The sequence below is a fragment of the Vidua macroura genome, chromosome 15 (genome assembly GCF_024509145.1).
Source record: "Vidua macroura isolate BioBank_ID:100142 chromosome 15, ASM2450914v1, whole genome shotgun sequence".
NCBI classification, from domain to species: Eukaryota; Metazoa; Chordata; class Aves; order Passeriformes; family Viduidae; genus Vidua; species Vidua macroura.
In genome coordinates this window covers 18,227,545-18,254,722 of record NC_071585.1, presented here as the reverse complement: position 1 = coordinate 18,254,722, position 27,178 = coordinate 18,227,545, and the positions used below count along the sequence as shown (strand labels likewise).

At 56.5% G+C, this 27,178-nt stretch overlaps 1 protein-coding gene across 3 annotated transcripts in view; it reads right to left on the bottom strand.

The window, feature by feature from the left end:
• Positions 1 to 27,178, bottom strand: part of ARHGAP26 (Rho GTPase activating protein 26) — a 104,368-nt gene that overhangs the window by 65,203 nt on the left and 11,987 nt on the right. For all 3 annotated transcript variants that reach the window (XM_053991024.1, XM_053991025.1, XM_053991026.1), the window contains exons 2-11: positions 21,284 to 21,379; positions 20,334 to 20,395; positions 19,938 to 20,009; positions 18,764 to 18,865; positions 16,336 to 16,446; positions 15,994 to 16,098; positions 15,257 to 15,386; positions 14,867 to 14,967; positions 11,935 to 12,029; positions 5,035 to 5,113 (exon numbers count right to left, since the gene is read on the bottom strand). In XM_053991024.1, the coding sequence (XP_053846999.1) occupies positions 5,035 to 5,113; positions 11,935 to 12,029; positions 14,867 to 14,967; positions 15,257 to 15,386; positions 15,994 to 16,098; positions 16,336 to 16,446; positions 18,764 to 18,865; positions 19,938 to 20,009; positions 20,334 to 20,395; positions 21,284 to 21,379 (953 nt within the window). The remainder of the gene's footprint in view (positions 1 to 5,034; positions 5,114 to 11,934; positions 12,030 to 14,866; positions 14,968 to 15,256; positions 15,387 to 15,993; positions 16,099 to 16,335; positions 16,447 to 18,763; positions 18,866 to 19,937; positions 20,010 to 20,333; positions 20,396 to 21,283; positions 21,380 to 27,178) is intronic.

Genomic DNA, 27,178 nt, shown 5'->3' with positions numbered 1-27,178 from the left:
CACGGGGATCACTCCGGCACTCGCCCACAGGCTCCCTGTGCAGAGAGCCCAGGCCACAGACACCATCTGTGCTCAAAGATGCTCGGGGTGAGGCTTCTTCTACCACCTCTGACAACTGAGATGGAATGAACTCACATGATAAAGCAGATCTGCAGCTCCAGTGAGCCCCAGGGCAGTACAAGGGGTTGGGAAGGTGAGCAGTGGGTGCCTGTCCATCCCCCTGCAGACAGGCTGGGACTGAAGTCCTTCAAGTGAATTTATTTTTTGAATGAGCCAAAATAACAGGAATGCTGAGTTTGAAAGCACTGGAGTGAGTTCAAGAGACAGCGTTTCCACTGGGAAATAAATCTCTCACCATTTCGTATAATTAGGCAAGGAAAATGAAAAACAATTTCTGAAAGACTTCCCAGAAGCAACATCCAAGGAGGAGGTGAGAGGTGTGCTGGGCAGGAATGTGGGGCTGGGCTCTGCTGTCACTGCCACACGAACACGGGGGCATCTCCAGCAGCAGGGCTGGAGGAGCTCCAGGCCCACGGACAGATGTGCCACCAGGAGCACTGGCACAGGAGCAGGGCTCGGCCAGCTCCAGAGGCACATCCACGGCCAGAGCAGCCGTGGCACCCAGCCCGTGTGCAGGAGCCATGAGGGGACACACCGCGGGAGGGGGAGGCAGAGGAACAGGAGGAACAGGGGAGGGAGAGAGGAGGGAGAGGAGGAAGAGAGGGGGAAGAGAGGAGGGAGAGAGGAGGAAGAGAGGAGGAAGAGAGGAGGAAGAGAGGAGGGAGAGAGGAGGGAGAGAGGAGGGAGAGAGGAGGGAGAGAGGAGGGAGAGAGGAGGGAGAGAGGAGGGAGAGAGGAGGGAGAGAGGAGGGAGAGAGGAGGGAGAGAGGAGGAACAGGAGGAAGAGAAGAGGAAGAGAGAAGGAAGAGAGGAGGAAGAGCAGAGGGACAGGAGGAAGAGAGGAGGAAGAGAGGAGGAAGAGAGGAGGAAGAGAGGAGGAAGAGAGGAGGAAGAGAGGAGGAAGAGAGGAGGAACAGAGGAGGAACAGAGGAGGAACAGAGGAGGAAGAGAGGAGGAAGAGAGGAGGAACAGAGGAGGAACAGAGGAGGAACAGGAGGAAGAGAGGAAGAAGAGAGGAGGAACAGAGGAGGAACAGAGGAGGAACAGAGGAGGTTTGGGGCTGTGCTGGGTCTGGGGACACAGTGGGAGGTGAGCGCTGTCCCCGCTCCGAGCAGCACCAGCAGCCCGTGGGTGCGGGCAGGGCTCACCCCGCTGCCCAGAGCCCGGGGTGCTGTGCCACCCTTGGGGTGCTGTGCCACCCCCGCATTGCTGTGCCACCCTTGGGGCACTGTGCCACCCTTGGGGTGCTGTGCCACCCCCGCGTTGCTGTGCCACCCTTGGGGCACTGTGCCACCCTTGGGGCACTGTGCCACCCTTGGGGTGCTGTGCCATCCTTGGGGCACTGTGCCACCCTTGGGGCGCTGTGCCACCCTTGGGGCACTGTGCCACCCCCGGGGTGCTGTGCCACCCCCGCGTTGCTGTGCCACCCCCGGGGCACAGGGGCCACGAGTGGCCGGTCTCAGCCGCCATCTAGTGGGGAGCGGCCGCGGCTCCGGGCTGGCAGCGGGTCCGGCAGCGCTGGGGGAAAAGCCCTCCCAGCCCGTGGAGTCCAACATGTGCCCCAACCCCACCTTGTCCCCAGCCCAGAGCACCGAGTGCCACCTCCAGCCCTTCCTGGGACACTCCAGGGATGGGGATCCAAACCTCCCTGGGCAGTTCCAGGGCCTGAGCACCCTTTCCATGGGGAAATTCCTGCTGCTGCCCACCCTGAGCCTGCCCTGGCCCAGCCTGAGGCCGTTCCCTCTCCTCCTGTCCCTGTTCCCTGGAGCAGAGCCCGACCCCCCCGGCTGTCCCCTCCTGTCAGGAGCTGTGCAGAGCCAGAAGGGCCCCCCTGACCCTCCTCCTCCTCCTCCTCCACACTCATTCACCACAACCTTACCTAAATGCTTACCTTGTTCTTTGCCACAAGACACAGCCTAATTTGTGCCTCTCCTAAACCCGCAGCCAAGCACAGCCACCATCAGCCAACACAGCTTTTATTCCTGACTCAGGTTCCAAGGAAGTTTCAGAATCGCTCTGGCCTCCACCACATACATTTGCAAACTGCGTTAGCAGAGCAGAAAATCCATAAGAAACTGATCCTGAGTATCTTAACAAAACCAAACACCACTGCTCCGTCATGGAGTTAGCAGTTTCTCCTGTTTCCAGCCTCTGCAACATGGAAGAAAATCCAAAGTCAACACGGGGGCTTTATCCAAATGAGTAACAAGTGGTAAGAGTTAACGGCGTGATGAGGGCTGTCTGGAGGCTGCTCTGACTGTGAGACACAGCGTAAATCTCCTCAAGTTGTGACAAATGTCTTGGCTAATGCAGCCACATTCTATGTTTAAATCTCACTAAGATGTAATTTGACATTTGGGTTTACTTTTTTCATTATAATTAAGAAACAAACTCCAGTCCGCGCTAATCTCTCCAGAGCCTGAATTTGCACATGGAATTACCATCCCCACCGTGCCAATCCTTCCCCACACTCTACAGTCAAATCAAAGGAAAACCAGACATTCTTTCCAGTAGGGTTCTTTGGTTACAGAAATACAGTCAAAGCATCGGGTGGATATTTCTGTGAGTCCAAAGGTTAAACCCTCATCTCTTGCTCAAGGAAATCCCTGCGGAATAGGTAACACGAAGATAACACGCTGCACCCCGGTGTTGTAAGATAAGAACCCTAACAGAACAGCCCACAGCAGTATTTTTGATGGATGGAGGAGGATAACTGAGGACAAGGAGCTGCCTCATGTGTCAACACACTCCACCTTCAGCAGCAAAGTGTCTCTTGGATCCCTTTCCATGCAGGCGGCATTCCCATCGCTCCCACTCCGCACCTGAAGGGCAGTGTAAGCCATTAGCAATTAAGTGCCACAAGGTATTGCATTAATGCACAGCCACAGCCCCTGACGTGCTGGATGAGCCAGCTGCCCTCACCTCAGCTGATGGGCACGGCAGGGGAGAAGGGCAGCACGCAGGCAGCACCACCACCTGTGCGGTTTTGAGGGCATTCTCATGATTCTGGAACAGGATAATCCAGGCAGTCCTGTCCTGGTTGCTCCATGGAACCTTTGGTATGCACAGCTCTCTGCAAGCACCCAAGACCTGTGTCTGCACCTCTGCAGGCTGGCTCTGCTCCTGTGCTGCACCCTGGTACCATCAGCAGCTCGTGCACTGCTTTCCTGCAGCTGACTGGCTTTGCCAGCCCTGCCACAGCAGCTCCCAGTCTGCTGGTGGGCAGTGGGAGGCAGGTGAGCAGGCTGGAGGAGCACAAGACTCCGTTCAGATTAGGAGCAACAATGCACATTTTGTTTCTGAAGAAATGGTGCCACCAGAATCGAGGCAGGGGTTTCTTTAGGAGGGGTCAAGACAGCTGGAGAGGCACCCTGGCTGCGCCAGGGGTCAAGAGCCAAGGGTGGAGGAGCAGGCTGGTTCTCCCAAACAAAGGCCTCTTTTCAACAGATGATAGAAAAAGGGAGCAGAAGCTGTCACAGAACCAGAGAATCATGGAATGGTTTAAACTGGAAAGGCCCTTAAATCTCATCCAGTCCTACCCCCTGCCCTGTCCAGCGTGGATCTGGACCAGGGATGGGGCAACCACAGCTTCTCTGGGCGGGTGTAAATTGAAACGAGAGAGGTTCAGCCTTGGGGTCAGGAGGCCAGGGAAGCAGCTGGGCTGGAGCCCAGGCAGGCTGTGCCCTCTCCTCCCTCGGATGCTCTCAGCTCTGACCAGTAACACCCCGAGGAACCTGCTCTGAGCAGGAGGTTGGACCAGAAACCTCCTGAGCTCCCGTCCTACCTGAATTACCTGATAGATCTACGACTCCAGGCTGGGTCCTGGCTGCAATCCACCACGCAATCCTTTCCCTGAAATGCAGGGCAGCACCTCCCACACGCAGCCTCCTGATCTCCCAGCTGCTGAACGCTCCACAACAAGCGCTTGACCAAGTCCAGCGCTCGCGGAACAGCCTCGTGTGTCCTGGCTTCAATGAACACTTTTCCTGACAAACAAGAACCTTTCCATGGATCTGGGGGGGGGGGGTCTGCTCAAACCAGGACCAGTCTGTGGGAGCAGGCTGGGCTGGGATGGGACACCCTGCTCCCTGCATGGACTCTGCTCTGACTGCCAGAGCCTGGCTCGAGCCCAGCACGCGGACACCCACTCCAAAGCCACACGGGCTGCCACAGAACAGCCCTGGCCGCTCTGGCTCTCCACATGGCTTCTTTTCACAGCCCAAAACGCTGTTGGCCATGAGCAGGCACAGAGGGCACAGACTGCCCTGGCTGCTCGGCGGTGCCGTAGGTGCCACGGGAGAGTCACCGCGCGAAGCTGGGATGGGCCACACCGTGACCCCAGCACCCCCGAGGGACCCGCTCACAACCGGCCAACGCTGCTCAAGCTGGCAGCGAGGCTTGCAAATGCATTCCAAAATCAAAACTAACAACAAGGAGTTTTCTGCAGGCCTCCAGAATCCCTTCCAGAGGTGAGGAAGCCTTTGGCACAGCAGGAGCAAACACGGGGAACGGGGGCCACACTCCTCCGCTCACACGAAATGTACAATTCTCTACCAGACCCAGAAACGGCTGCCAAGGAGCCGCAGGACTCCAAAAGCCCTGGAAATCTACAACGTATTTTCTTCCACTGCTCTTTTTGCCATGTTTTCCTTTCAGCACGGCAGAGCAGCATGTTTGTGCTGGCCAAGCCTACCCTCCTCCTCTCCACCGCACCTCCGAGCAATCCAAGCACGGGAGATACAGTATTACCTCAAATATTTAACCAAGGGATTAAAGGACTCTCTTGGCAGGAGGCAGGAGCTGCCCCACGGATACAGCTCCCTCGCCGGCTGGCGCGCGCTGCGTGACGGCGAGCGCTCTGCCCCGGGCTGCCGAGAGCTCGCCACGGTTCCCTCTGCCCAAAATTCCTCCTCACCGGCTCCCGGCCGTCCATCGCCTCCATCCACAGCCGCCGGTCCTCCTCCGAAAGCGCCTGCATGGTGATGACACCCGGCCTGCCAACAGAAAGGGGACGCCGTCAGTGAAAGATGGGTTTTTCATGAGAGGAAAAGGAAGGAGGACAAGCTCCTTCCTAGCCAAGCCTCAGCACAAGGAGGACAAAAGCCACGGACATCCCTGCAGGTCCTGACCAGGATCAGCAAGCGAGCAGAGGGCATCTCCAACAATCAACACACCTTTCCAGTGGTTTTGTGCAAGAGCTGGGTGCCAAATTCCTCCTCTGGCCCTTGGCCAGCCAGCTCACCTGCACTGTGTTAAGCACACCCAAGCAATGGCAGGAGAAGGAAGGTAAGGAAGGAAGGTAACCAAGCAAGCAGGAGCCTCACACATCCCAGCCCCCCGTGTCTCACCAGCACCCCAAGCACCAGGCTCACGGGGACCTTCCGCTGTGCAAAGCATTTCATCCCCAAGACATCTGTGCCCTCATGGCTGTGCCTGTTCCTGCCCTTACCCTGCTGTAAGACACAGCAGTGGCAGTGACACGATGCTGGCCCGTGTCCCCCTCCAGCAGCCTCACAGGGGGAGCAGTGCAGGAGACCCGGGGTGCCCCAGGGTGCTGCTCCTGCCCCCAGCACTGTCACACTCACCCCAGCCCTGAGCTGCCCTGTCAATCCAGCCTCCAACAAACAGCCCTGGGGCTGCTCATTTACTGCAATGAGAAGGGGAAAGGACAGGCCTGGGTGCTGCACACACAGCACAGGAGCAGGGGACAGCAGTGGCACCACCCTTGCCCGAGGGCCAACGCCACTTCCAGGCTCCTCAGTGGAGGCTGAGTCCACTCCTGGACCACCTTTCCATGCAAGGAGTCACACCTCCATTACCTGCTCTGCTGAGCGTGACCAGCAGGGTGAGGATGGATTTGACAAGACAGAGTGCCTGCACAGCCTCAGGTGTGGGGGACACGGGGGGCGGGAGCTGCGGTCAGGGGTCGGCACCTCACTGCGCCACGCTTGGCTGTGAGCTGCCAGGACTTCCATCTGCCATGCCGGCCCATCCTGCAGCCTGGATCCCACCACACACCGCCTGCTCCTCGCCAGCCTTGTGCCCTTGGGCCGGGTCTGCAGCTCCCCGGGGTGGCCGCATCCCCCCAGCGCTGCCCCCGGGCTCAGGCAGACAGCCAGACCTGTCCGTGTGTCTGGCGGGCGCTGCCGCTCCCTCCCCGGCTCTTCCCAGACACAGCAGCAGAGCAGATTCCCTGGCAACGGGGACACGCGGCGGGGCTGCTGCGCTCTCTGCCCGTGGGGTTTCAAACCCTGATGTGACAGCTGAGAGCCTGGGATGCTGCTCTTCCCAGCCCAGCAGAGCGGGGGCTCTGGAAGGGCACAGCAGCCAGGAGCGCTGCGGGGCACAGGGAGGGAGGGAAGGGAAGGGGATTAAACCTCGGGAGCTGCCAACCACCTGCAGAGTGTTCCACTGAGCACGTAGGCTCTGTTCAGCACTCAGCCCCCAAAACCTGATAAAGCCTGCGGAGAGGGGTGATTTCTAACTTGAACTTCCCAAGGGTGATTCAGCTGGAAAACGTGAGCTGCACCAACACCCTGCAGATGCCCTTTGGTCCTTGATAAGAGCCTTTAAGAAAATTAAACTTTAACAGGGGCTCTCAAAAGGTGGGCTTGGCCCCTCTGCTGCTGCTCTGTGGCACGCACAGGCCAGGAACTGAGGATTAACCCTTCTCCCCAGCTCCACTCCCCATCCAACCAGCCCGGCTTTCAGCACACACACGGCAGCTCAGCACTGTCCCACCAGTGGAAGCTGTGCCCAGGTCCAAAAACCAGACATAATGTGCTTGATCTCTGCTAATCCCATTGGTGAGTCAGTCAATACTCACCAGCTTAGTGGTTTGGAAGTTTATTCACTTCGGAGGGAAGAGGAAACCACTTAACCATCGCCCCATCTGAGAGGAAAAACGCTCCACATCCAACAGCAAATATGTTCAAAACACTGCACAAAGCTCCTTGTTGTGCAGGTACCAAGTGACTCAAGAGCAGTCCCTGGTACCTGGTGAGCTGCAGTGGCCACTTTAGCCAGGACTTAGGCCTGACTTTAAGCCAAGCTGCTGCTGAAGGCACAGACACCTCAGTCAGAAAGCCCTGGAAGGGCTCTAGCTCAGCTGGGGACACACAGGAAAGGAAATACTGGGATTTCTGTCTCTTCAGCCAAGGCATTAGAACAGAGAAATTTAAACCCTCCATTCATGGTGTGCTGGGCACTGGACTCCCAGCAGAGCAGGGTCCCAGAGTGGCAGTGCTGGTATCTGGAGTGCCAGCTTCCCACAGCACAGGGCAAAGAGGTGATAACAGCAAAATGTTTGTTCTGCCTCTGAGCAGATAACAACTCCTCGGGCTTCACTTCAAAGTCAAACTCCTTTAACAGCATGAGGGGAGGGGCTGTGAAACTGAATCAAACCCAATTTCCATTGCAAATAGCCTTGCATTTCCTCCCCCAGTGTTTATTTGCCAGGGCACCCATTGCATCACTTTCCTGAGCAGAACCATCTTCCTGGCTGTGATAAATTTAAAATGCACCCACACATTACGCCTCATTCATTATGGATGTGGCCGATGCCCACGGGGTTCCATGTGCTCACAGCCAGGTCGGATGGATCAGCTTCCTGCTGGAAACACTGCCTGCCAACAGCACCATCCCCAGCGAGCCTCCTCAGGACCAACCCCTTCCACAGCCACGGCAAAAACCCTGCTCTGATGTCCTTTCAAAAACCCTGCTCTGATGTCCTTTCAAAAACCCTGCTCTGATGTCCTTTCAAAAACCCCGCTCTGACGTCCTTTCCCAAAAGATTAACAAAACAGATCTGTCCCCCTCACCCAACAAACGACCCCTGGGGTCATTTGAATGCTGGGGTCACTTAAACAGGTAATTGTTTGTAAGGATAACATACAGTAAATACAGATTTTGGTGTGGGGCAGATCCCACCTCCTCCCAACGCACAGGATGCACCTGGACCCGCGTGGAGCCAGCCCCAGCTGTGCCATCAGGGCAGCAGGACACCCTCCTGGAACCTGAGCTCTTGTGGCAAACGACATCAAGGACCTCCTGGTTCACTCCTAGGTGCTGCATTCCAAGTTTCCACCTGCGGGCACCAAACCCCTTTGCCTTTTTCTGGGACACAAGGAGGGGAAGGGATATTTTGGGATCAGAAGAAATCCATTTCTAAACTGACTGAGTGTAGGAGGGTGAGACAAGAGCAGAACATGGCAAACACTTAATAAGAAAGAATATTTTCAATATGCTATAATCTAAAAATGGAAGATTTTCCCCTATGAGACCACACAGGAAATTTGAATTTTCTCAATATCTCAGCTTTTGTGACAAATGGCCTGGCCTTAAGGAGATGTGACTAAGCACACTGAGAAAATGAGAAACTGCAATAGCTTTTCCTTCTTCCAGGAAAACAAACAAATAAGGAAAGCAATAGAAAGAGATAAGAACTTCCAACTGCTGTAGCAGCTTATCACAGCGAGACAATCTAAACTGCTGATGAAAACACACAAGAGTGCATTAATAACAGGGGCTGAGCTGGGCTGAGTGCACAGAGATGTTCCCAGTCCTGAGCAGAGCAGTGCAGCCCTGGCAGGACCCCACGGCCATGGGCCAGGCACCAGCTGCCAGATGTGGCCCCAAAACGCTGGGCAGCAAAGATGGAATTAAGGGGGAGACTGCCCCTGAACTCAGAAAGTCGGGGTGCCCACGCAGAGCTCAGAGCACCACCAGTACAGCCACCGGCACGTTCCGCAGGGCTCGGGGCCACCGTGGCCACCAAGGGGAAGGAGCCTCGTCCCTCGCTGTGACAAGCCATCCCTCACCCCCCTGCGACACCCCCCGAGGCTTTGTTGTAAAGGTCGCTGGAAAGGTGACACCGGCAGAGGAACAGGGACAGGCTGCACTGCACTGAGGCGCTGCGGGCACGGGGACAGCGCGGGGCTGGGGGCACGGGGGAGCAGGGGACAGCTCCTGCCCCTGCCAGAGCCCTGCATCTGTCAAGTGCATCCCCAGAGCAAGGCCAGCAGCCCTCCTGGGGAAAACCATCTGCTCAGGGCAGCACTTGGCAGGTGCCTGGCAGCCCTCCCACCCCCGTGCCAACCACCCAGCCACTGCGCCACTTCTTTCAGGAATTTCTGCATGGAAAGGGCGGTCGGGCACTGGAAGGGGCTGCCCAGGGAGGTTTGGATCCCCATCCCTGGAGGTGTCCAAGGAAGGACTCTGGGCTGGGGACAAGGTGGGGGTCAGGCACAGCTTGGACTCGGTGGTGCTGGGGGTCTTTTCCCACCTCAGTGGCTCTGGGGTTCTGGCTCTACAGTTCCACCGTGCCCAGGTGTGGTGCCAGTCGCTCTGGGGGCAGCCAGGCAGAGCCTAGGGCAGTGGTGGCACCTGCTCTGGTGACACACCAAGAGGCCAAACCGAGCATTTGAAAAGCTCCTGCTCCCCTAAAAGCCAGCTGACACTCAGAAGCAGTTTGCTTCTGGCCCAGAGCAATGACCTACATTATCCTAAATGACAAAGCTTTTGTCATCAGTCAAATGAGATACTCCTCCTCCCCAGACTCATTTTATAAGACACTGGCTGACATCCCCGTTCACCTTGTTTACAAACCTGATTTAATGTGCAGAGACTACAAACCAGTTTAGTTAATGAGAAAAAAGCATTAGCAGTAAAACACAGTATCCATCACACTGGGGGTGTATTTCAGCCAGACCCTAGAACACCATTCTGGGGTTAATTTTGCTGTAACAGCACAATACAATACTTCTAACTGGCTACATTGAACACGAGAGCTGTTTGTAAATGCCAAGGCCAGGTTGGATGGGGGCTGGAGCAACCTGCTCTAGTGGAAAGTGTCCCTGCCCCTGGCAGGGGGCGGAATGAGATGAGTTTTGAGGTCCAACAGAAACTATTCTGGGATTCTGTGACAAGGAGGCAATGCTGTAATAACAGACCAGGCTCCAGATTTTCAGCTTGGTTGTGCTGAATCATCTTTACAGGAGAAAAATCCACTTTTTTTTTTTTTTTTTTCCCCACCTAGGGAGGAACAGCTCTTGGCTGGTGCTATTTAGGGTGTTACTGCTGAGCTCCAGCCCCACAGCCCGTGCTTGTCTGAGCTCCCCAAGTGCAAGGCTGACAAAAGCCCGTTCCTGTGCAGTGTGAAGCAGCAGCCGAGGCTGCCACCTCCAGGCTGTCTGAGAGCTGTAGGACAGCCCAAGCCCCGAGAGCTGGCAGGGTGAGGAGGTGAGGAGGTGCTGGAGGTGATCTCCAGCACACCCTGCCACTGACAGCGGGACCTGGTGGTGCCCAGATCTACCCCAGGAAGAGGGAGACAGGCTGGGCACATCACAGCCTCTTTCAGCCCTGGCTAAACTTGTTTCCTCTTCCTCTTAAGTTTATCTTGGGAATAGCCAATATTTTAGACACCTAATGACAAATTCTGATACCAAGAGAATGCAGAGCTGCCTGTATATTGGGAAAAACAACCTTTTCCTTCAGCTGTGTCCTCCTCTCCTGCTCTCTCGGGCAAATCCCTGCAGCAGGAATGTGTACATGAAAGGAGAAATTCCTCAGGTTTCCCTTCCTGTGCTACTCCACTGCCATGATTTACATGGAGCATGCAGATTTCTGGAGCAGCTCCTGATCCCATGCCTGGCAGGCTCCAAACATTAAGGGAAGCTTCAGCTGCCTCTGAACACGCTGAAGAAAATTACTGTGGCTCCATTCTCCTTCTCCCACTTTTTAGTTTGATTTTCACATTATAAAAAAAAATATCTTCAGGGCACAGCAAAAAAAAAAAAAAAAAAAAAAAATCCTGTGTCAGCAGAAATACTGCAGCTTTCTGGAGAAAAGCACAGCTCCAGAGAGTGGGAGGCAGCCCCAGGTTATCTCCTGCCTCAGCCAACACAGGCAGAGCTCCATCACCCCCACCCCTCCCTGCCACGGGCTGGCACCGAAACGCTGCCCAAGCACAGCCTGGACAGGGAGAGGCCCCAGGGGTTCTTGCAGCATTATTCAACACCCAGGTTTTAATGAACTTGGGTTTTTCTGAGACTTCCAGGGAATTCCTGCAGAGCTGGACAGGCACACAACTGGGAGAACACTCCGAGTGCCTTTGCAGCAGGCTTTTGTGAACCATGTGAACTTGTGCAGCGAGGGAGACCCGAGGCAGTGACTAATTCCTCTTGGAACAGCAACACCAGCCTGGCTTTCCTGTTTATTTGTGTAAGCCATGCGTGATGCTAGCTGATACGGTAACAGCTCTCACTCCTGGGTGCCAGAGATTGAATCCACACATACCTCAGGTCCAGCTGCTGTGTGATAAGTCACAGCAGAAGTGTTTTCCTTCTTCAGGAAAAAGGAGTGGAAGTGCCTGGAGGCACGAGCCAGAGTCAATTATCACCCACCCATGATGAACCAGCACCAGCCAGTCCAGCAGAAAGCTGACACTATTTCAACACATAGCCAGTGCTGGAAAGAGGCAGCACATCCCTCCCAGAACAGCCACAGAGCACCTTTTCCAGGCTGGCAACCACTCAGCCTTGCGTGGCCAGAGGCTGCAGAAGTGCTAAAGCACCCTTCAAGTCACAGAGACTTGAGTCAGAGAGACTTGTAAACCAAAGCACTGACTCAATACGCAGAGAGCACCTGGCTGGGAAAGGTGTGATTCCATGGACTAATGCTTTCCACTCACAGGGGGTGTGACTAACGGAGAGAAACACGGGAACTGCGCAGGAAGCGTCCCAAAGCCAAGGGCAGGAGCACAGCCCTTCCCTCCACACGGTCAGCACAGCCCCAGGAGCTTCCTGGCAGCACTCACCGATCCACAGCCTCCACATCAAAGCAGAACCTCTTCTCAATGGAGTCTGTTTTCCGCCGTGTGCAGGATTTCAGGGTGACAGCTTCATCCTCCCCCTGAGAAGAGACAAAATCACAGCTGAGCCTGAGAGCAACCAACAGCCACAGGCCTGTCCCCAGCTGTCAATGAGCAGGTTCAAACCCGGGGGGATCTGGCAACATCACCCTGCTAAAAATACCTATTTATATCTCTGACAGGAGGACTTGTCTTCTTACCCTTATTTAGTCCAAAACCTTTCATGAGGAGCCTTCCCTTGAGGATGTCTACAATTCAATCTGTGCATAAAGCACCTCACAACCCATTCTTCATGTGGGCAGGTACTGCTGGACCACAACTTTTGGGCAAAACCAGCTTTATTTTCCATTGCTGAACAACACTCCCTAGACCTGCTGGCAGTTTGCACTCCACGCTGCGTTTTTGGCAGCTCTGTGCACACGAGGACTCTTAACAGGAGCAAACACGTCTTAAAATGTTTATTATGTAACAAATCAGTGACAAAACCATTCTGCCACCCAGAGAATGCCTCTCTGCATCCAAGCTGTACTGGATTTCCAGAGGGCTGAGCAGAGACCCAGCAGGATCTGTGAGCACTGCTGTCCTCTGCTGGAGGGAATCCTGCCTCAGCCCCTGCCAGCACAGACACTTCTCCTGCGACTGTGAAATTCCACTGATGACTTAAGAGAAAATGAATTCTGAAGGAGTTCCTGGAGACAGACACTTTTTTGGGCCCTCTGTGCTGTTCCTGATGACACCTTGGCTGACCACCCTGTTCCCTGACATCACCATTTTTCCAGGAAACATATTTAGAATCACTTAGGTTGGAAAAGACCTCAAAGATCACAGAGTCTGAAAGTTGCCCAGAACAGCCAAGCCCACCACTAATCCATGTCCTCACGTGCCACAACTACACGTCCAGGGTGACTCCCTGGTTCTTATCCATGAACTCCTCCCCACTGCCACCACCATTCAGCTCCTGACAACCAAAACACCCTAAATTTTACTCAGTCCTACCCATCCCACCGTGCTGGCAGCAGTTTTCCTGCTGCACTCTGGCTCCCAGCCCCTCCTGCTTGTTGCCCATGTTGCAGGCACTGCTGCAGATGCTCTGCTCTTGGGACTCTGAGCCTGCCCCAAAAAAGCCCTAACCTGACTGTTCTCATGTGCTTCCATGGGTTCTGACCCACCAAGAACTCTCCTGCCCCAGACAAGGGACCCAGCACAGACCCAGGAGGACAGAAGAGCTCCTGCAGGGCTGGTCCCTGGGTCTGGCAGTGGCCTGCCCCTGGTGCCCCCAGCCTGGCCCACTGCCAGCACAAGGCTGCTCCCACTCTGCCCAGCTCCCTGCCCAGAATTCAGGGAATGCCCCTGCTCCAAAGCCACCAATACCCAGCTCTGGCCACAGCCCAAGGTCACGAGGGGCTGATGCCACCAATGACCCAGGAGTGATGGGTCTCCTCATGCAGCACCTCAGCACCTGTTCCAGCCAGACCCCAGAATTCCCAGCAGGGCAGCCCCAAGCCCCCGGGCTGCTCCATGCTCAGATGGCCATGGTGGTCACCACTGACAGACCCTGGAGCCCAGCCAGAGCTGCCCCAGCACGGGCAGCACCTCATGCCAGGCTGGTGCCAGCCACAAGTGCAAGCACAGCCCAGGAGAGGGGCTCCAGCCTGGCCCTGGAGAGGGGCTCAGGCTGCTGCCAGCAGCTCCCACAGCCCTGGGTGCTGGGAGAGCCCTGAAATGAGAAGGGACCAGATGAAACACAGTACAGCCACTGATGATTACAGGGCTGGGATATGTTAATGCTGAGCTATAATGAAGATGCTCCAAGGCAAGAGGAAATTAATTTTAGAAGCTTCCCTGCCCACAGCTGGCTCCCCATGCCAGCAGGAAGCCGTGTGGGAGCCTGTCCAGCTGCCCCAGGCACTCCCCAGCAAGGGGATTGTGTTTGCAAACTGTCCCAGCTGGGAACACTGTGGAGGGGTCTATTGTTCCTGCTGTACAGAGGAGCAGAGCCAGCCCTGGATACAGCCCTGGGAGCACTGGGACACAGCATGTGCTGGCTCCCCACAGCCCACCCCCACTGCTCCCCCTGCTCTTCACACCCCCTCGGGCCCAGGGGAGCTCCAGGCTCTCCTGTGGCTCTGTCCAAAACAAAACAACTTCACTGGCCGAGTCATAGGATCATCAGAGACTCACTCAGAGTGGTTTGGGAAGAAAGGGCACTTAGAGCTCATCTTGTTCCACTCTGCCATGGGCAAGGACACTTCCACTCGACCAGCTTGCTCCAAGCCCCATCCAAGCTGGCCTTGGACAAGTCACAGGCATTGCAGAAGGAGCAAAATGATGAACAGGTTCTCTTGTCTGTGCCTTGGAGCAGGAATGAGGGCCTGGGGAGCAGGCACCCATGGAGCTGGAAGGTGGTGGGTGCTCGTGGCTGGCAAAGATCTGTGGGCTCTGGGGGTTTCCTGTCTTTTCTTTCTCAAACCAGGTGCCAAGTTCATTCCCTGTGTGGCAGCCACTCAGCCTGGAATGAATGTGACCCACTTCACTGCCTTTGTGTCACCTTGCCAAAAAGGTGACACAGTTTGATCCCCAGGAGAGCCTGCAGCCAGCAGTGCCACGTGCTCCCTGGCAGGACACAGTCCTGCTCCCAGGCAGCACTCACTCACCCCTTTTCCTGCTGCTCCCAGCACTCACTCACCCCTTTTCCTGCTGCTCCCAGCACTCACTCACCCATTTTCCTCCTGCTCCCAGCACTCACTCACCCCTTTTCCTCCTGCTCCCAGCACTCACTCACCCCTTTTCCTGCTGCTCCCAGCACTCACTCACCCCTTTTCCTCCTGCTCCCAGCACTCACTCACCCATTTTCCTGCTGCTCCCAGCACTCACTCACCCCTTTTCCTCCTGACTTCTGGTCAAAGGGCACCATGGTGATGCGCTTGGATTCCCTCTGGTAGGTGCAGTAATGCTTCACCCAGGAAGTCCCAAAGTGACCTGCAGAGCAAACACAGGGCTCGTGCCCAGAACAGTTTCAAAGCCCTCCCATTAGAACCCTCTATGTTTAACCATCCTGTCACACACACCAGGCTGCTGTACCTAACAGACCTTCCTGAGGCACTGGCAGTGATCCTCCCTGGCTGCCACATTCCCACTGAATGCCCCACTCATGGGCCAATCCCTGTCTTCCAGGGACTCTGCCTCTGCTGAATCAGCCTTCGTGCCCCTGTCCTGGCAAGCCCCTTCCCCAGGCTGCCACCCCCCCATTCCCCAGCCCAACACCTACGCTTCTCCTGCACGTAGAGATACCCCTCCATGGTGTAAGGGCTGATGTTTTTGTGCTCGTGGGGATTCTCCTTCATCTTCTTCATCAAAGCTTCAACCTCTGACCTGGTTCCTTCAAAGCGATTTCTTGTCTGCAAATTAAAACAGGAATGTCTTCTCCAGTGCAGGGACCCGTGCCTGGCTCTGCAGCACGTGGGGTGGGGCTGGGTCCCTACAGCCCTGTGGGAAATGGGACTGGGGAGCCCAGGGGCAGCCACAGGGCAGGGTTGCTTCCTGGGCCCAGATTTAAGCTAAAGCAAAAAATATTACAACAATTGGCAAGACTTTTCAGAACTTTAAGGGGTCTTACAAAAAGAGGGAGAGTGATTTTTGACGTGGGTCAATAGTGATAGGACAAGGGATATGGATTAAACTAAAAGTGGAGAGATTTGGATTGGATATTAGGAGAGGATTCTTCCCTGGGAGGGTGGGCAGGCCCTGGCAGAGGTGCCCAGAGCAGCTGTGGCTGCCCCTGGATCCCTGGCAGTGCCCAAGGCCAGGTTGGATAGGGCTGGAAACACCTGGGACAGTGGGAGGTGTCCCTGCCATGGCAGAGGGTGGAATGAGATGAGCTTCAAGGTCCTTTCCAACCCAAACCGGTGTGGGATTCTGTGATTAAAATACACCAGAAGGTGAGGTGGCTCTGGAGACACTGCCAGCGATGGGCACAGGGCACAGGGACACCCTGGGCACACTCACATTCTGGATGCTGATTGTCAGCTCTGTCTTGAAATCACTGAAGTCCTTTGCAAGCTCGTAGCCGTGGTGGTAGAATGTGAACAGCCCCTGCAGAAAGGCCAGCAGCTGCATTGGGAAAAAGCAGATGGAGATGGTCAGTAGAGACCCAGAGCCACCAGTGCTGAGGGGAGGGGGCCCTGCAGCCCCCCGGGGTGGAGGAGCTCCCTGGTGGGCCCTCTGTGAGAGGGGCTGTGGGGTGAGGCTGGACCCCCTGGCCCCTGCACTGCCAGGGCTCCCCATGACCCCGTTTCACCACACCACCCCCGTTTTGTGCAGGCTGAGCCAGACTGAGAGCTCACTTACAGGTTCCACAAACTCAAACATCTTCCTCTCCTGGACCTCCTGCACCTTGAAGACATATTCCAGGGAGACCTCGTAGAAGTGCTGCCGAACCAGGTCCACCTGGCTGTCTGCCTGCAGAGGGGTTGGAGAGGAAACAGCTCAGGAATGGCCAGAGCACACCTGGCTCTGATGGGAACAGCCCCAAGCACAGCAAACCCAGCTCCAGCCCCCAGCCCCAGCTGGACAGATGGCACAGCAATAAACATAAACCTGATCCACATGAGCAAGCTCTTCCTTCAGCTGAGAAAAATGGGTGTGGTGACTCATGTTCTCACCTCCCCAACAGCTGGGTAGAAAACATGCAGTAGAGATGAGAAAAATGGAAATCACTGTGAACTTGACAAGAAAAGGCAACTCTCCCTTTTCTGGGAAGCTCTCCCTTTTCTGGGAAGCTCTCCCCCTCTCCAGGGATGCCACATCCACATTTCACAACTCCACACTGAATCCTCCTTCTAAAGTAACCCCTCCCTCGGTGGGGAACAGGAACCAGCACCTGAACTGGGAGCTGCTTCCAGCGGGCTGCAGCCCCTCCTGCCCTCCCGGCAGCAGCCCGAGTCAGGGTCCGGCTGGGAGATGCCACCAGATGGCACCAGCAGCCAGCGCTGCTCCACCGCACCTGCACGGCGTCCGACGGCATCCCGGGCTGAATCCCGGACTGAATCCCGCACACATCCCGGGCTGAATCCCGGGCTGAATCCCGGGCTGAATCCCGGGCTGAATCCCGCACACATCCCGGACTGAATCCCGGGCTGAATCCCGGGCTGAATCCCGGACTGAATCCCGCACACATCCCGGACTGAATCCCGGGCTGAATCCCGGACTGAATCCCGCACACATCCCGGACTGAATCCCGGACTGAATCCCGGACTGAATCCCGCACACATCCCAGACTGAATCCTGAACAGAATCCCGCACACATCCCAGACTGAATCCTGAACAGAATCCCGCACACATCCCGGACTGAATCCCGGACTGAATCCCGAACACATCCCGGAGTGAATCCTGCACACGTCCCGGACTGAATCCTGCACACGTCCCGGACTGAATCCCAGGCTGCATCCCAAACACATCCCCGATTGAATCCCAAACAGAATCCCAAATAGAATCCCGACTGCATCCTGCACACATCCCAGACAGAATCCTGGACTGCATCCCAAACTGAACCCTGCACACATCCCGGATTGAATCCCAAACAGAATCCCAAACAGAATCCCAAACAGAATCCCATGCTGCATCCCAAACACATCCCAGACTGAATCCCAAAGAGAATCCCGCACAAATCCCCAACAGAATCCTGTACAGAATCCTGAACTGAATCCCCAGCAGAATCTTGTACAGAATCCCATGCTCTATCCCAAACACATCCTGCACAGAATCCCGCCCAGGATCCCGCACACATCCCACTCTGCATCCCACCTGGACCCCACATGGCATCTCCAGGCAGCCCCACAGGGCCATGCTCTGTCCAGGGCACAGGATCACACCTCTGACAGCCACGAGTGGATCCTTCCCTCCACAGCCAGAATTCCTTCCACTCCCCTGCCCCATATCAGTACCTCAAACACAAACTAAACCAAGGGCTCCGAGGGCCATTTAAAAGCCACCATTCCCTGGAACACCTGGGTGCTGCCACATGGGAAGTTATTTACAAACCCCAAGGACAAGGCTGGCTTGCAGGCACATCTGCCTGGATTCTGAGCCCTCCTCAGCCCTGATTTGCTGGAAGATGATCCCCTGTGCCCCAGATATTTCTGCTCCCAAGTCCCCAGCTCTGCTGGGCACGGTCCCACCACCTGGGTGCAGGAGCCCACCAGTGCCCCCAGTAAGGGACCAGCAGCACACCAGCACCATGCCCAAGGGCCAGGACACACATCCTGCAGGACCAGCCCAGCTCTGGGCCAGCACAAGGAATTCCACACTTGAAAGAAGTGATTGAAAAAACTCAGCATTCTCATCCAGTAGGAGCACTTGTCACCACAGCTAACCACGTCCTGAATCACTGATGGCTCTTAAAGAGTTTAAGCCTGATCCCTTCTTGCCTGGAGCACAAAGCAGAGCAGCCACTTGCAGAGAAGGAGACCAGACATCCATGATTTGTGCTGGCACATGGGAAGCCTGCAGCAGAACCAGTTTCTTTCTGTTACACTCTTTAATTATAAACCCTCTCTCCTTTTTGATTGCTATCCATTTTAGGATCTCTCTGATTTACTCACCAAGAAAGCTCCATATCCTTTCATTACAGGAAAAGGGGAAAACCCAGCACCCGCAGCCAGAATGAGGGGAAAAAATGAGTTTACAGCCAGGAGAACCATTGTTATAAGCTGTGTGAGGCATTCAAAAAGCTCTCCACACTCACAGCCAGACATGGAAACTCAGAGGTTGCTCTCACCTCCTGAAGCTGGGATTCTTTCTTCTTGGAAGACAAGTTCAAGTGTTTTTCTAGGACACCACAGTATTTCTCAGTCTCCTTGTCGTATTTCTTTTTGGCATCCTACAAAACAGGACGGCAAGTGTGACACTGAACACAACGGTCCCAGAGCAGCTGTGACAGCATCCCCATGGCACCGGGCAGGATGGCAGTCCCAGGTGGGAGCTAACATGAGACAGGACCTGGGGGCAGCAGCTGGGAGCAGGTGAGGCTGCTCTTATCTGCCAGCATCAGGCAGCTACAGGAAAGCAGCTTATGCTGCCAAAACCCAAGGCTTGAGGGAACCCCTCCTCTATTCCTGGGGCCCAGTGCTTGGTAAAACATCCAGATCCAGGTCCAAAAACCACAGAGCAAGGAAAGTGCTTTCTAAGCAGAACATGGTCACAAATCCACCTCTCACCCCTGCCAGCCCTTGCAAGAGCTTCTGCTCTGTGTCACGGGGGACAATGACACAGCACCTCGGCTGTTTGTGGCAGCAGCAGCATTAAGGACGCCAACTTCACTTTCCTTTGCACCCCTGTCCCAGCCTGGCCACCCCAATCCATGCCAGCAGCTGCTCAGGAGCAGGTGCATGCTGCAGGATTCCTCTCTGTGTTTTGTTTTCAGCTGCACGGGGCCGGCCTGGGCACCACTGCCATGCGAACGCGGCCCCGGGCGCTGGCATGAGCTGCTTGCAGGCAGCAGCAGGTTGTTATAACAACAGGGGAGCCACAGACAGTGGTTTTCATTTCAGAACAAAGGCAGGAAAGCAAGAGGGGGGGCCAGGCTGTCTCACAGCCACCCTCAGCCACACCGGCGCTTCCCCGTCCTGCCTGAAGCGTCCGAGTTCCCGTGCAGCCCCCAGCGATGCCTCGGCGTGGGGAGTGCAGGCTGGGGGACTCAGGAAAATGAGAGCCCCTCCAAGAAAATCCTAATTCTTCCTTGGAGTAAGGAAAAATGTTCACTTCAGCTGGCATGCAGCTTTTTGCCCTTGGCACGTTTTTGGCTGTGGGTGAACTCAGAACACTGAGGCACTTCCCAGGAGCTGGATCGCCCCGTGTCCATCCCACAGCAGCACACGGCCTCCTCCCATGCCCGAGCCCGCCCTGCAGTGTGCCAGGTCCTGGCCAGCTCTGGGGGGCAGTGGCTGGGTTACCTTGGCAGCCCCAATCTGCTCCTTGCGGAACTTCTCCAGCGGCGTGATCAGCACCTCGCTGGCGTTCTCGATCTGGGGGCAAAGACAGGCACAGCTCACCTGTGCTGCTCCACAGCCTTTTCCATGGAAACCTTCCCACAGCCCCAGACAGCCCCAGGCTTCACCCCTGCATCTCTGCACACCTGTGAGCCCCCTGCACCAGCACCGGCCGCTCTCCAACAGCAAGATCCATTCCTGATGCTTTTCAAGTTTTTCCCCACCAAGCCACCCTCTCCTTCCTCTGCCCTCCCCTGCAGCTCCACGCCGGGCGAGGGAAGGAGCACTGGGGCTGGCAGCCACTGTCACCACGGTGTCCCAGGTGCCACCACCCCCTGCCCAGGACAGCTGGGGCCGTACCATGCGCATCCGCTCGTCCTCCAGGTTCCGCAGCACCGTGGCAAACTCCTGCAGAGACTTGGCTGGAAGGGACACAGTCAGCATTTAACATTCAGTTTTCAAAGGAAGAAACTGCACACAGGGGTTTTGTCTGTCTGTGTTTTGGGTGGGGAGCTTGGGGTTTTTATTATCTTTGCTCTCTCCCTAGAAAGGTTCCTGCCGCCTACAGCTGGCAGCAGAGCATGCCCAGGACCAGGCTTCCTCCTCCAGACAGCAACATCCTCAGCTCAAACCTGCCCTGCCCCACAGCACAGCACTGGCCTCCAGCCATGCCCAGCACACGAGGGGCAGCTCCCCAGCACGGGCACAGCACCAGGGAGACCTGGATGAGGAGCTATTTCTGCTGAGAGACTGGGCACAAATAAACAAGCAAAGTTAAATCAGGGCTAAAGCTTCTTTGCTCTCCTGGCTCCAGACGATGTGCACAATAAGCTCTAAAAGTTCAGCTGGGGCAGGAGCAGCATGGGAGAGGGAAGAGGCTGAAGCCACTGCCCTGTGCCAGGAGAAGCTCTGTGGCAGAGCCAGGCTTAGTTGAGAGAGCTTTGGCAGGCTTGGCACCGCTGCTTCCCTCAAGCACAGGATTCTGTGTGACACTGCTGCTCCTCTGCTTCAGAGCAGCACAGCCCCTTGCAGGGTATCCAGCCACAACCACCTCCAGATGCTCCTCTCCAGTGCAAAACATCCAGCTAACTGAGGTGCTTTCAGATACAATCTTCTCCCTTTCCCATCTGGCAGGGACAGATTTAGGCCAAGAAGCAACAAGTGATTCCCTGGGGAAGGCTTTGCTGCTGTCCAACCAGGAGGAGCAAGGCGTTTCCAGAGAGCACCCAGACAAATTCCCTCGGTGTCCTGGTGTGTGCTTCCCTGGCTGCCCTGCTCAGGGGTGAGGCCCCAGGAGCACCAGGACTCACCAATGCAGATCTCGTCGTCGGTCTCGGCGTCGCCGATGCAGCGGAATTTGAACTCGTTGAGGGAATCGGCGAATTTGCGCTTGGCGGCCGACAGGTCTGTGAGAGCAGGAGCAGGGAACACGGGCACGTTACAAAGGGGAAAGTGCCCCACCAGACACGTGATCCCAGCCAGGAAACACCCACAGAGGGACCCCTGCCACCAGGGAAGTCCCCAGAGCGCCGCCCTTCTGCAGCCACCCCAGGGACAGGGGGGCCCTGCCAGCACCCCCCAAAATACCCTACAGGAGATGAAACTTCAAAATACCAAAAGAGCCACCCCAGAGCTCAGACCTAGAGCCACGGGGCAGCAGCAAATGGTGACACACAGTGACGCTGCCCCCCAAGAGATGGCACCTCTGCCATGCTCCTGTCCCGCGGGGGGAAGGCAGTGGCACAGAGCTTTATTGCTTCCCGAGCTGCAGATTCTCTCTGAGATCTGGATCCTATTAAGTTCTTACTCGCAGTGACCCGAGTGGATCCAGGATTGGCTTTTCCAGCCAGCAGCACACACAGACAGTGCTGGGCACTGTGAGGCCACCAAAGGCACCGTGTGGCCACCAAAGGCACCGTGTGGCCACCAAAGGCACCGTGTGGCTGCAGCACTGCCGGTGCGAGGAACTCAGTGTTCACTCCCCGTGCACTTCTTCACTCAAAGCCCAAAATTCCGTGGGTTTTTCCCTTTCCCAGCATGGGTGGAAAATGTGTGTGCACGCAAAGGCCGTTTCCTCCTCTCAGACACCAACAGCCAAGAGATAACCACACCACAGTCCAAGTGTTTTGCTTTCCCCATGGGATAAGGGAGTTGGCAGCTTTCTCCAAGCATTCAAGCTGTTTTCCCAGTATCGCTGCTGACAGCCCTGGGGTTAATCCTGCCCAGTTCAGTCCCGGCTGCCTGCACACAACTGCTTCCTAAGGCAGCAGGAAATCACCCAGCCAAGGCAGGCAGGGAGAGGGAAATCCCTGGGAGCTTTCCCAGTGGAAAAGTACAGAGGGGGCTTCTTCAAGGAGAAGGTTCACACATAACAGGATTTGCACTTTGCTCCCTGGAGGATGGAACGAGCATGGCTTTTACACCCTTCCCATGCCTGGAGCTGCCAGCAGTCTCCACGGGCAGCTACAGAAGAAAGACATTTTTTTGGGGGAACTTCCCAGGTGCTCCTGGGTAGGGTTGAGAAGAGGGACTCGGGAGGGTGGGAGGGAGCACAGGGCTGAGCAAAGGGCACTGGCACAGCCCCGTGCAGCTCTCCCTGCTCCCTTCCATGCCCATGCTGATGTCAGCAGCAGAGCAGCCTCCTTCCCTCACCAGAGCTCATGGGAGCAGCCCCAGGGCTCGGGGACTCTCACCCAGTCCCTCCTGCCTGCCCTGGAATAACCACAAAGATGATGTTAATGACCTAAGGAGCCATTTCCTCTCCCCCAGCCCCTGCTGGCCCCAGCCCCCCCCCCAAGCCCTTGGCCACATTCCATGTGCCACGTCCCCACCTGAACCAGGCCTGGTGTGACACCCCTCGTGCCCACCACTGGCTGGACCCCAGAGCTGGAGACTGCTGCAGCACAGGGATGAACACCTGGGGGGAACTGACCTCCCCAGCCCGGGGCAGGGCCACCCTCTCCAGGGCCACCCTCTCCTGCACCTGAGAGCGAGGAGCAGGTCAGGGCTCTGGGACCAGGCACGAGCCAGAGCAAAGCCAAGAGCAGCAATGGCCCACAGTGCTTATAAATAGGCAAGGGAGAGGGAGATAACTCCTGGAGTGACAGTGATAAAGGATAAAATTAGCAGCAGGATCAGCCAGGGAAGGAGAGAGGGGCACCCATGCCCACCCTGTGGGGCCCCACTGTCCTCCCCAGGCCACTGTCAGGCCACCCATGGCCCAGCTTGCCCTCTTCCTGGAACCCCTCAACTACATTTCGGGACAACACCCCTGCAGTGGGAGCAGGCACAGGGAGAACAGGGCAGCCCCTCGATGAGCCTCAGCTCCTGAGGGTTCTTCTTCCCCAGGGCTGTGAACAAGCAAACCCAAAATCCTGCAAGGGCTCGACAGAATCTGCTGCTTCCTCTCACGCACAACAAAACCACCCAGACACTGCACATGAGTCACACCAGGGGCTGGCAAGTTTTCCTTCCAGGTTCTCTGCTGGCTTGATCAGTCAACCACAGCATCAGGGAAAGCCACCACAAAAAAAGCCTGAAAAGTCCTTCTGCCTGAGCAACACAAGCAGCTCAGGCTGCAGGTCTCATCATCATCATCATCACCTCCCATGGCTCCCTTTTCCCACCTGGGCTGGTGAGGATGGGACAATCCCTTCAGGAAAGTCCCCTTGACAGAAAACTGCCACACCCAAGTCCACCTGCACAGCTACAGCCACCAAGGATGCAAAAAAAAAAATGCCCTTTTAAAAGTGATGCATTCTCCCCCTCCACTGCATCCTCGACACCCACCTCAGGAACAGCAGGAAGGGAGACAGCTCCCAGCAGGTCAGAGGGCAGCAGCCTTTCCTGGAAGCAGCCTCAGTAACCCCTCTGCCTGTCCCTGCTCCCTCACACCCAGCCCAGGGGTCACCCCACCTTCCTCCCTCTGCAGCTGGGCTATTGCTGGCTGAATTCCACCCCAGCCACACACCTCCAGCTCCAGGGCTCCCCCCAAACCTGATAAAGGGACCTTCTCCAGCCCCCAGGAATCCTGCAAGGGGTCAGCAGCAAAGGAGCACCTCGTGCTCCCTGTGTCCCCCCTCCTCCTCCTCCTCCTCCTCAGCCACTCAGAGTTCAGTCTTTCTGGGAAGTGGTTGCTGCTACTACAAGGAGGCTGAAGTGGTTGCTTCTTACATAAAAAGCCTCTTCCAAAGGAATTTGGAACTACTGGAAAAGGCTGTTTGTAGAAGGATTGTGCCATGATTTCCCAGCCCTCCTCCATGAGTGCAGCAGCCTGGGCACTGTGGGGTGACCCCACTCAGCCAGGTCTGCAATCAGCACCCCAGAAACAACGGGTAGGACACTGAGGGGAACCACAACACACCAAACTGAGAGGTCAGGAAGACAAATGTCCCCCCCTGCCTGGTCCTGTGTTGGAAAGATCAGGTCAGCCAGGGCAAAGTGAAACTGCTGGCTCAGAGGTGGGGGCTCTCCCCAGAGCTGACTCTGCAGCCAGGCTGCTGCATAAGCTGGAAAGAGCAAAAAGCTCTGGCTCAGCTGGGCCCAGGACAGGGCAGAAGCAGCAGGATGGGTGGTTCAGGTTAAAGACAAGCCTGGTGCTGAGTCTGGCCATGAAGGGTTAATGCTGCTACAGAGGATGCTGCTGCTCCCAGCTCTGGGCTCCCTGCTCACACGGAGCAGGATTTCTACACTTCCTGCAAAGAAAACTGCTTAATAGCCTATATTTACTGTTCAAGTGGACAACAGGAACTGAGACTCCTGCCCCTTCCTTCCCCCACAGCACGGAGCAGCACAACACCAGGCTCAGGCTGTCTGTCCCCTGCGAGCCCCACAGAGGGACAGGAGGGCAGCGCCAGTCCCCACCAGCAGCCCCTCTGCCCCAAGCAGGGCAGACCTGGGGGGTCACCACCCACAGCCCTCGTTTGGCTGCAGGGAACAGGACACAGCCCCTGGGGCAGCACCTCCACAGCCCCACAGCTCCCCAGGGCAGGGGGCCAGCCGGGATGGGTAACCCAGGGAAGAGCTGCTCTAATCAGCAGCCGGATTACAGCCTGCCAAGGGTGCTTAGGGAGCTGCAATATGGTGTCTGTCCCCACGGCGAGCCAGGGCTGCAGCACAGCAGCAGCTGTGGGGTCACACAATGATCAGGGATAGCCAGGGCTGCAGCACAGCACCCTTTTGGGGTCACACAACACTCAGGGACACCCAGGGCTGCAGCACAGCAGCAGCTGTGGGGTCACACAATGCTCAGGGACACCCAGGGCTGCAGCACAGCACCCATCTGGGGTCACACAACGCTCAGGGACACCCAGGGCTGCAGCACAGCACCCTTCTGGGGTCACACAACACTCAGGGATAGCCAGGGGTGCAGCACAGCACCCATCTGGGGTCACACAATGCTCAGGGATAGCCAGGGCTGCAGCACAGCACCCATCTGGGGTCACACAACACTCAGGGATAGCCAGGGGTGCAGCACAGCACCCTTCTGGGGTCACATAACGCTCAGGGACACCCAGGGCTGCAGCACAGCAGCAGCTGTGGGGTCACACAACGCTCAGGGACAGCCAGGGCTGCAGCACAGCACCCTTCTGGGGTCACACAACACTCAGGGACACCCAGGGCTGCAGCACAGCACCCTTCTGGGGTCACACAACACTCAGGGATAGCCAGGGAGGGGCTTTGGGCAAGGTCAGAGCTGGGAATGGCCAGCTGGGCCTGGCCCATGGATGCACGGGGCACCCTGCATGGGACACTCGTCCGACCTGGCCCCGCAGTTCGTGCAGGAATCCAGCAACAAGAAGCTCGTGCCTGAAAGCAGCGTTTGCAGCTGCCAGCTTGGGGTTTCACCCGCCCAGCCCCAGCCCTTGCAGCACTGGGGTCAGCACCAAGCGTCAGGGCAGCGTCACAAAACGCTTCATTTGCTCCAGAAGGTTTAAATCCCCTCTCTGAGCTTCCCAGCAAGGTCAGCAAAGCCCTGCTCCCGTGAGACACTGCGGTCCTCTGGGCCTGGCCCGGGCCCAGAGTCACTTCCATACCGAATTAGCACTGATTTGTTTATTAAACAACTTCTCCACCAGGTGGTTGGAGTTAATCCGTGATTTAGGATGGGACAGCAGCTGCTGGCAGGTTCCCCCTCTGAATCATCCTGAGCAAATATATAAAACCAGATGGGCAGAGCCCACCCCACCTCCAGCACAGCTTCTGCCACCATGCTCTGCACAACTGCCACGGCCTGGCACACGCCACAGATGGAGGCAAAGACAGCAAGGTGACCCCAAGGAGCAGGGCCACGGGCACAGTCCCTGCAGTCACCCCAGGCAGGACCCCCAAGGCAGGGAGAGCATCGCTGACGTGGCCCCACAGCCCCCCAGACCCCATTTTGGTGCCTTTTCCACAGACACAGCCTCCAGCTGAGCCTTGTCTCAGCAGCACAGCCAGGGAGGCCAAACCCCAGCGCTTCAGTTTTACCACAAAAGTTCACAAGCACATATTCCCTACAAAGCACGCTCCAAGCAGAAACCCCAAAACCGCTCAGGGGTGCTGAGACCTGAAGCCCTGCAGGTCCAGGAGGTGCCCCAGGCCTGGCTCAGCCCTGCCCTGCAGCCAGGGGAGTGCTGGGCACTGCTGCCAGCCGAGGTTCCCCACGCTCAGCGTGGCTCCGTAGGGCAGAGGGACACAGGACCCTTTGTGTGCTGAATGGCACCATTGACCAGGCTCAAGCAGCAGATCAGATCTGAGCAACACGCTGGAGACAGGAATTACTGCCACGGTGTCTTAACAGATAAAGGTTCTGTGCTTCCTGAAAAACAAAGTTATCCCCTGGAAGGACTGCCTGGCTGCACAGCCGAAATTATCCCCCACTGCCCACCAGCCCAGCACCCTGGCCACGTCATCGTGCCACCCCCAAATCAATAATGCTTGGAGTTATCTTGGGAGCTTTGCCAGGCCAGGACGTTTCTGCAGAGCTTCCCAAGATTCCTGATGGAAGGCAGGAAGGGAAATGGAGCCAGAAGGACCATCAGGGCCAGTCCAGAATGTCCAGTGTGACATCCAGCAGCTGGGCCAGGGCTGCAGCAGCACCAAGGCAAGAGGCCACTTCCTTCAACTCCCACTGCTGCAGCCACTCTCCTGTTTTCCCCTGGTTTGAGGGAGCTGATGGTCATCTGGAACCCTTGCCCTTCTGTCCCAGTTCCCAACCATGAATC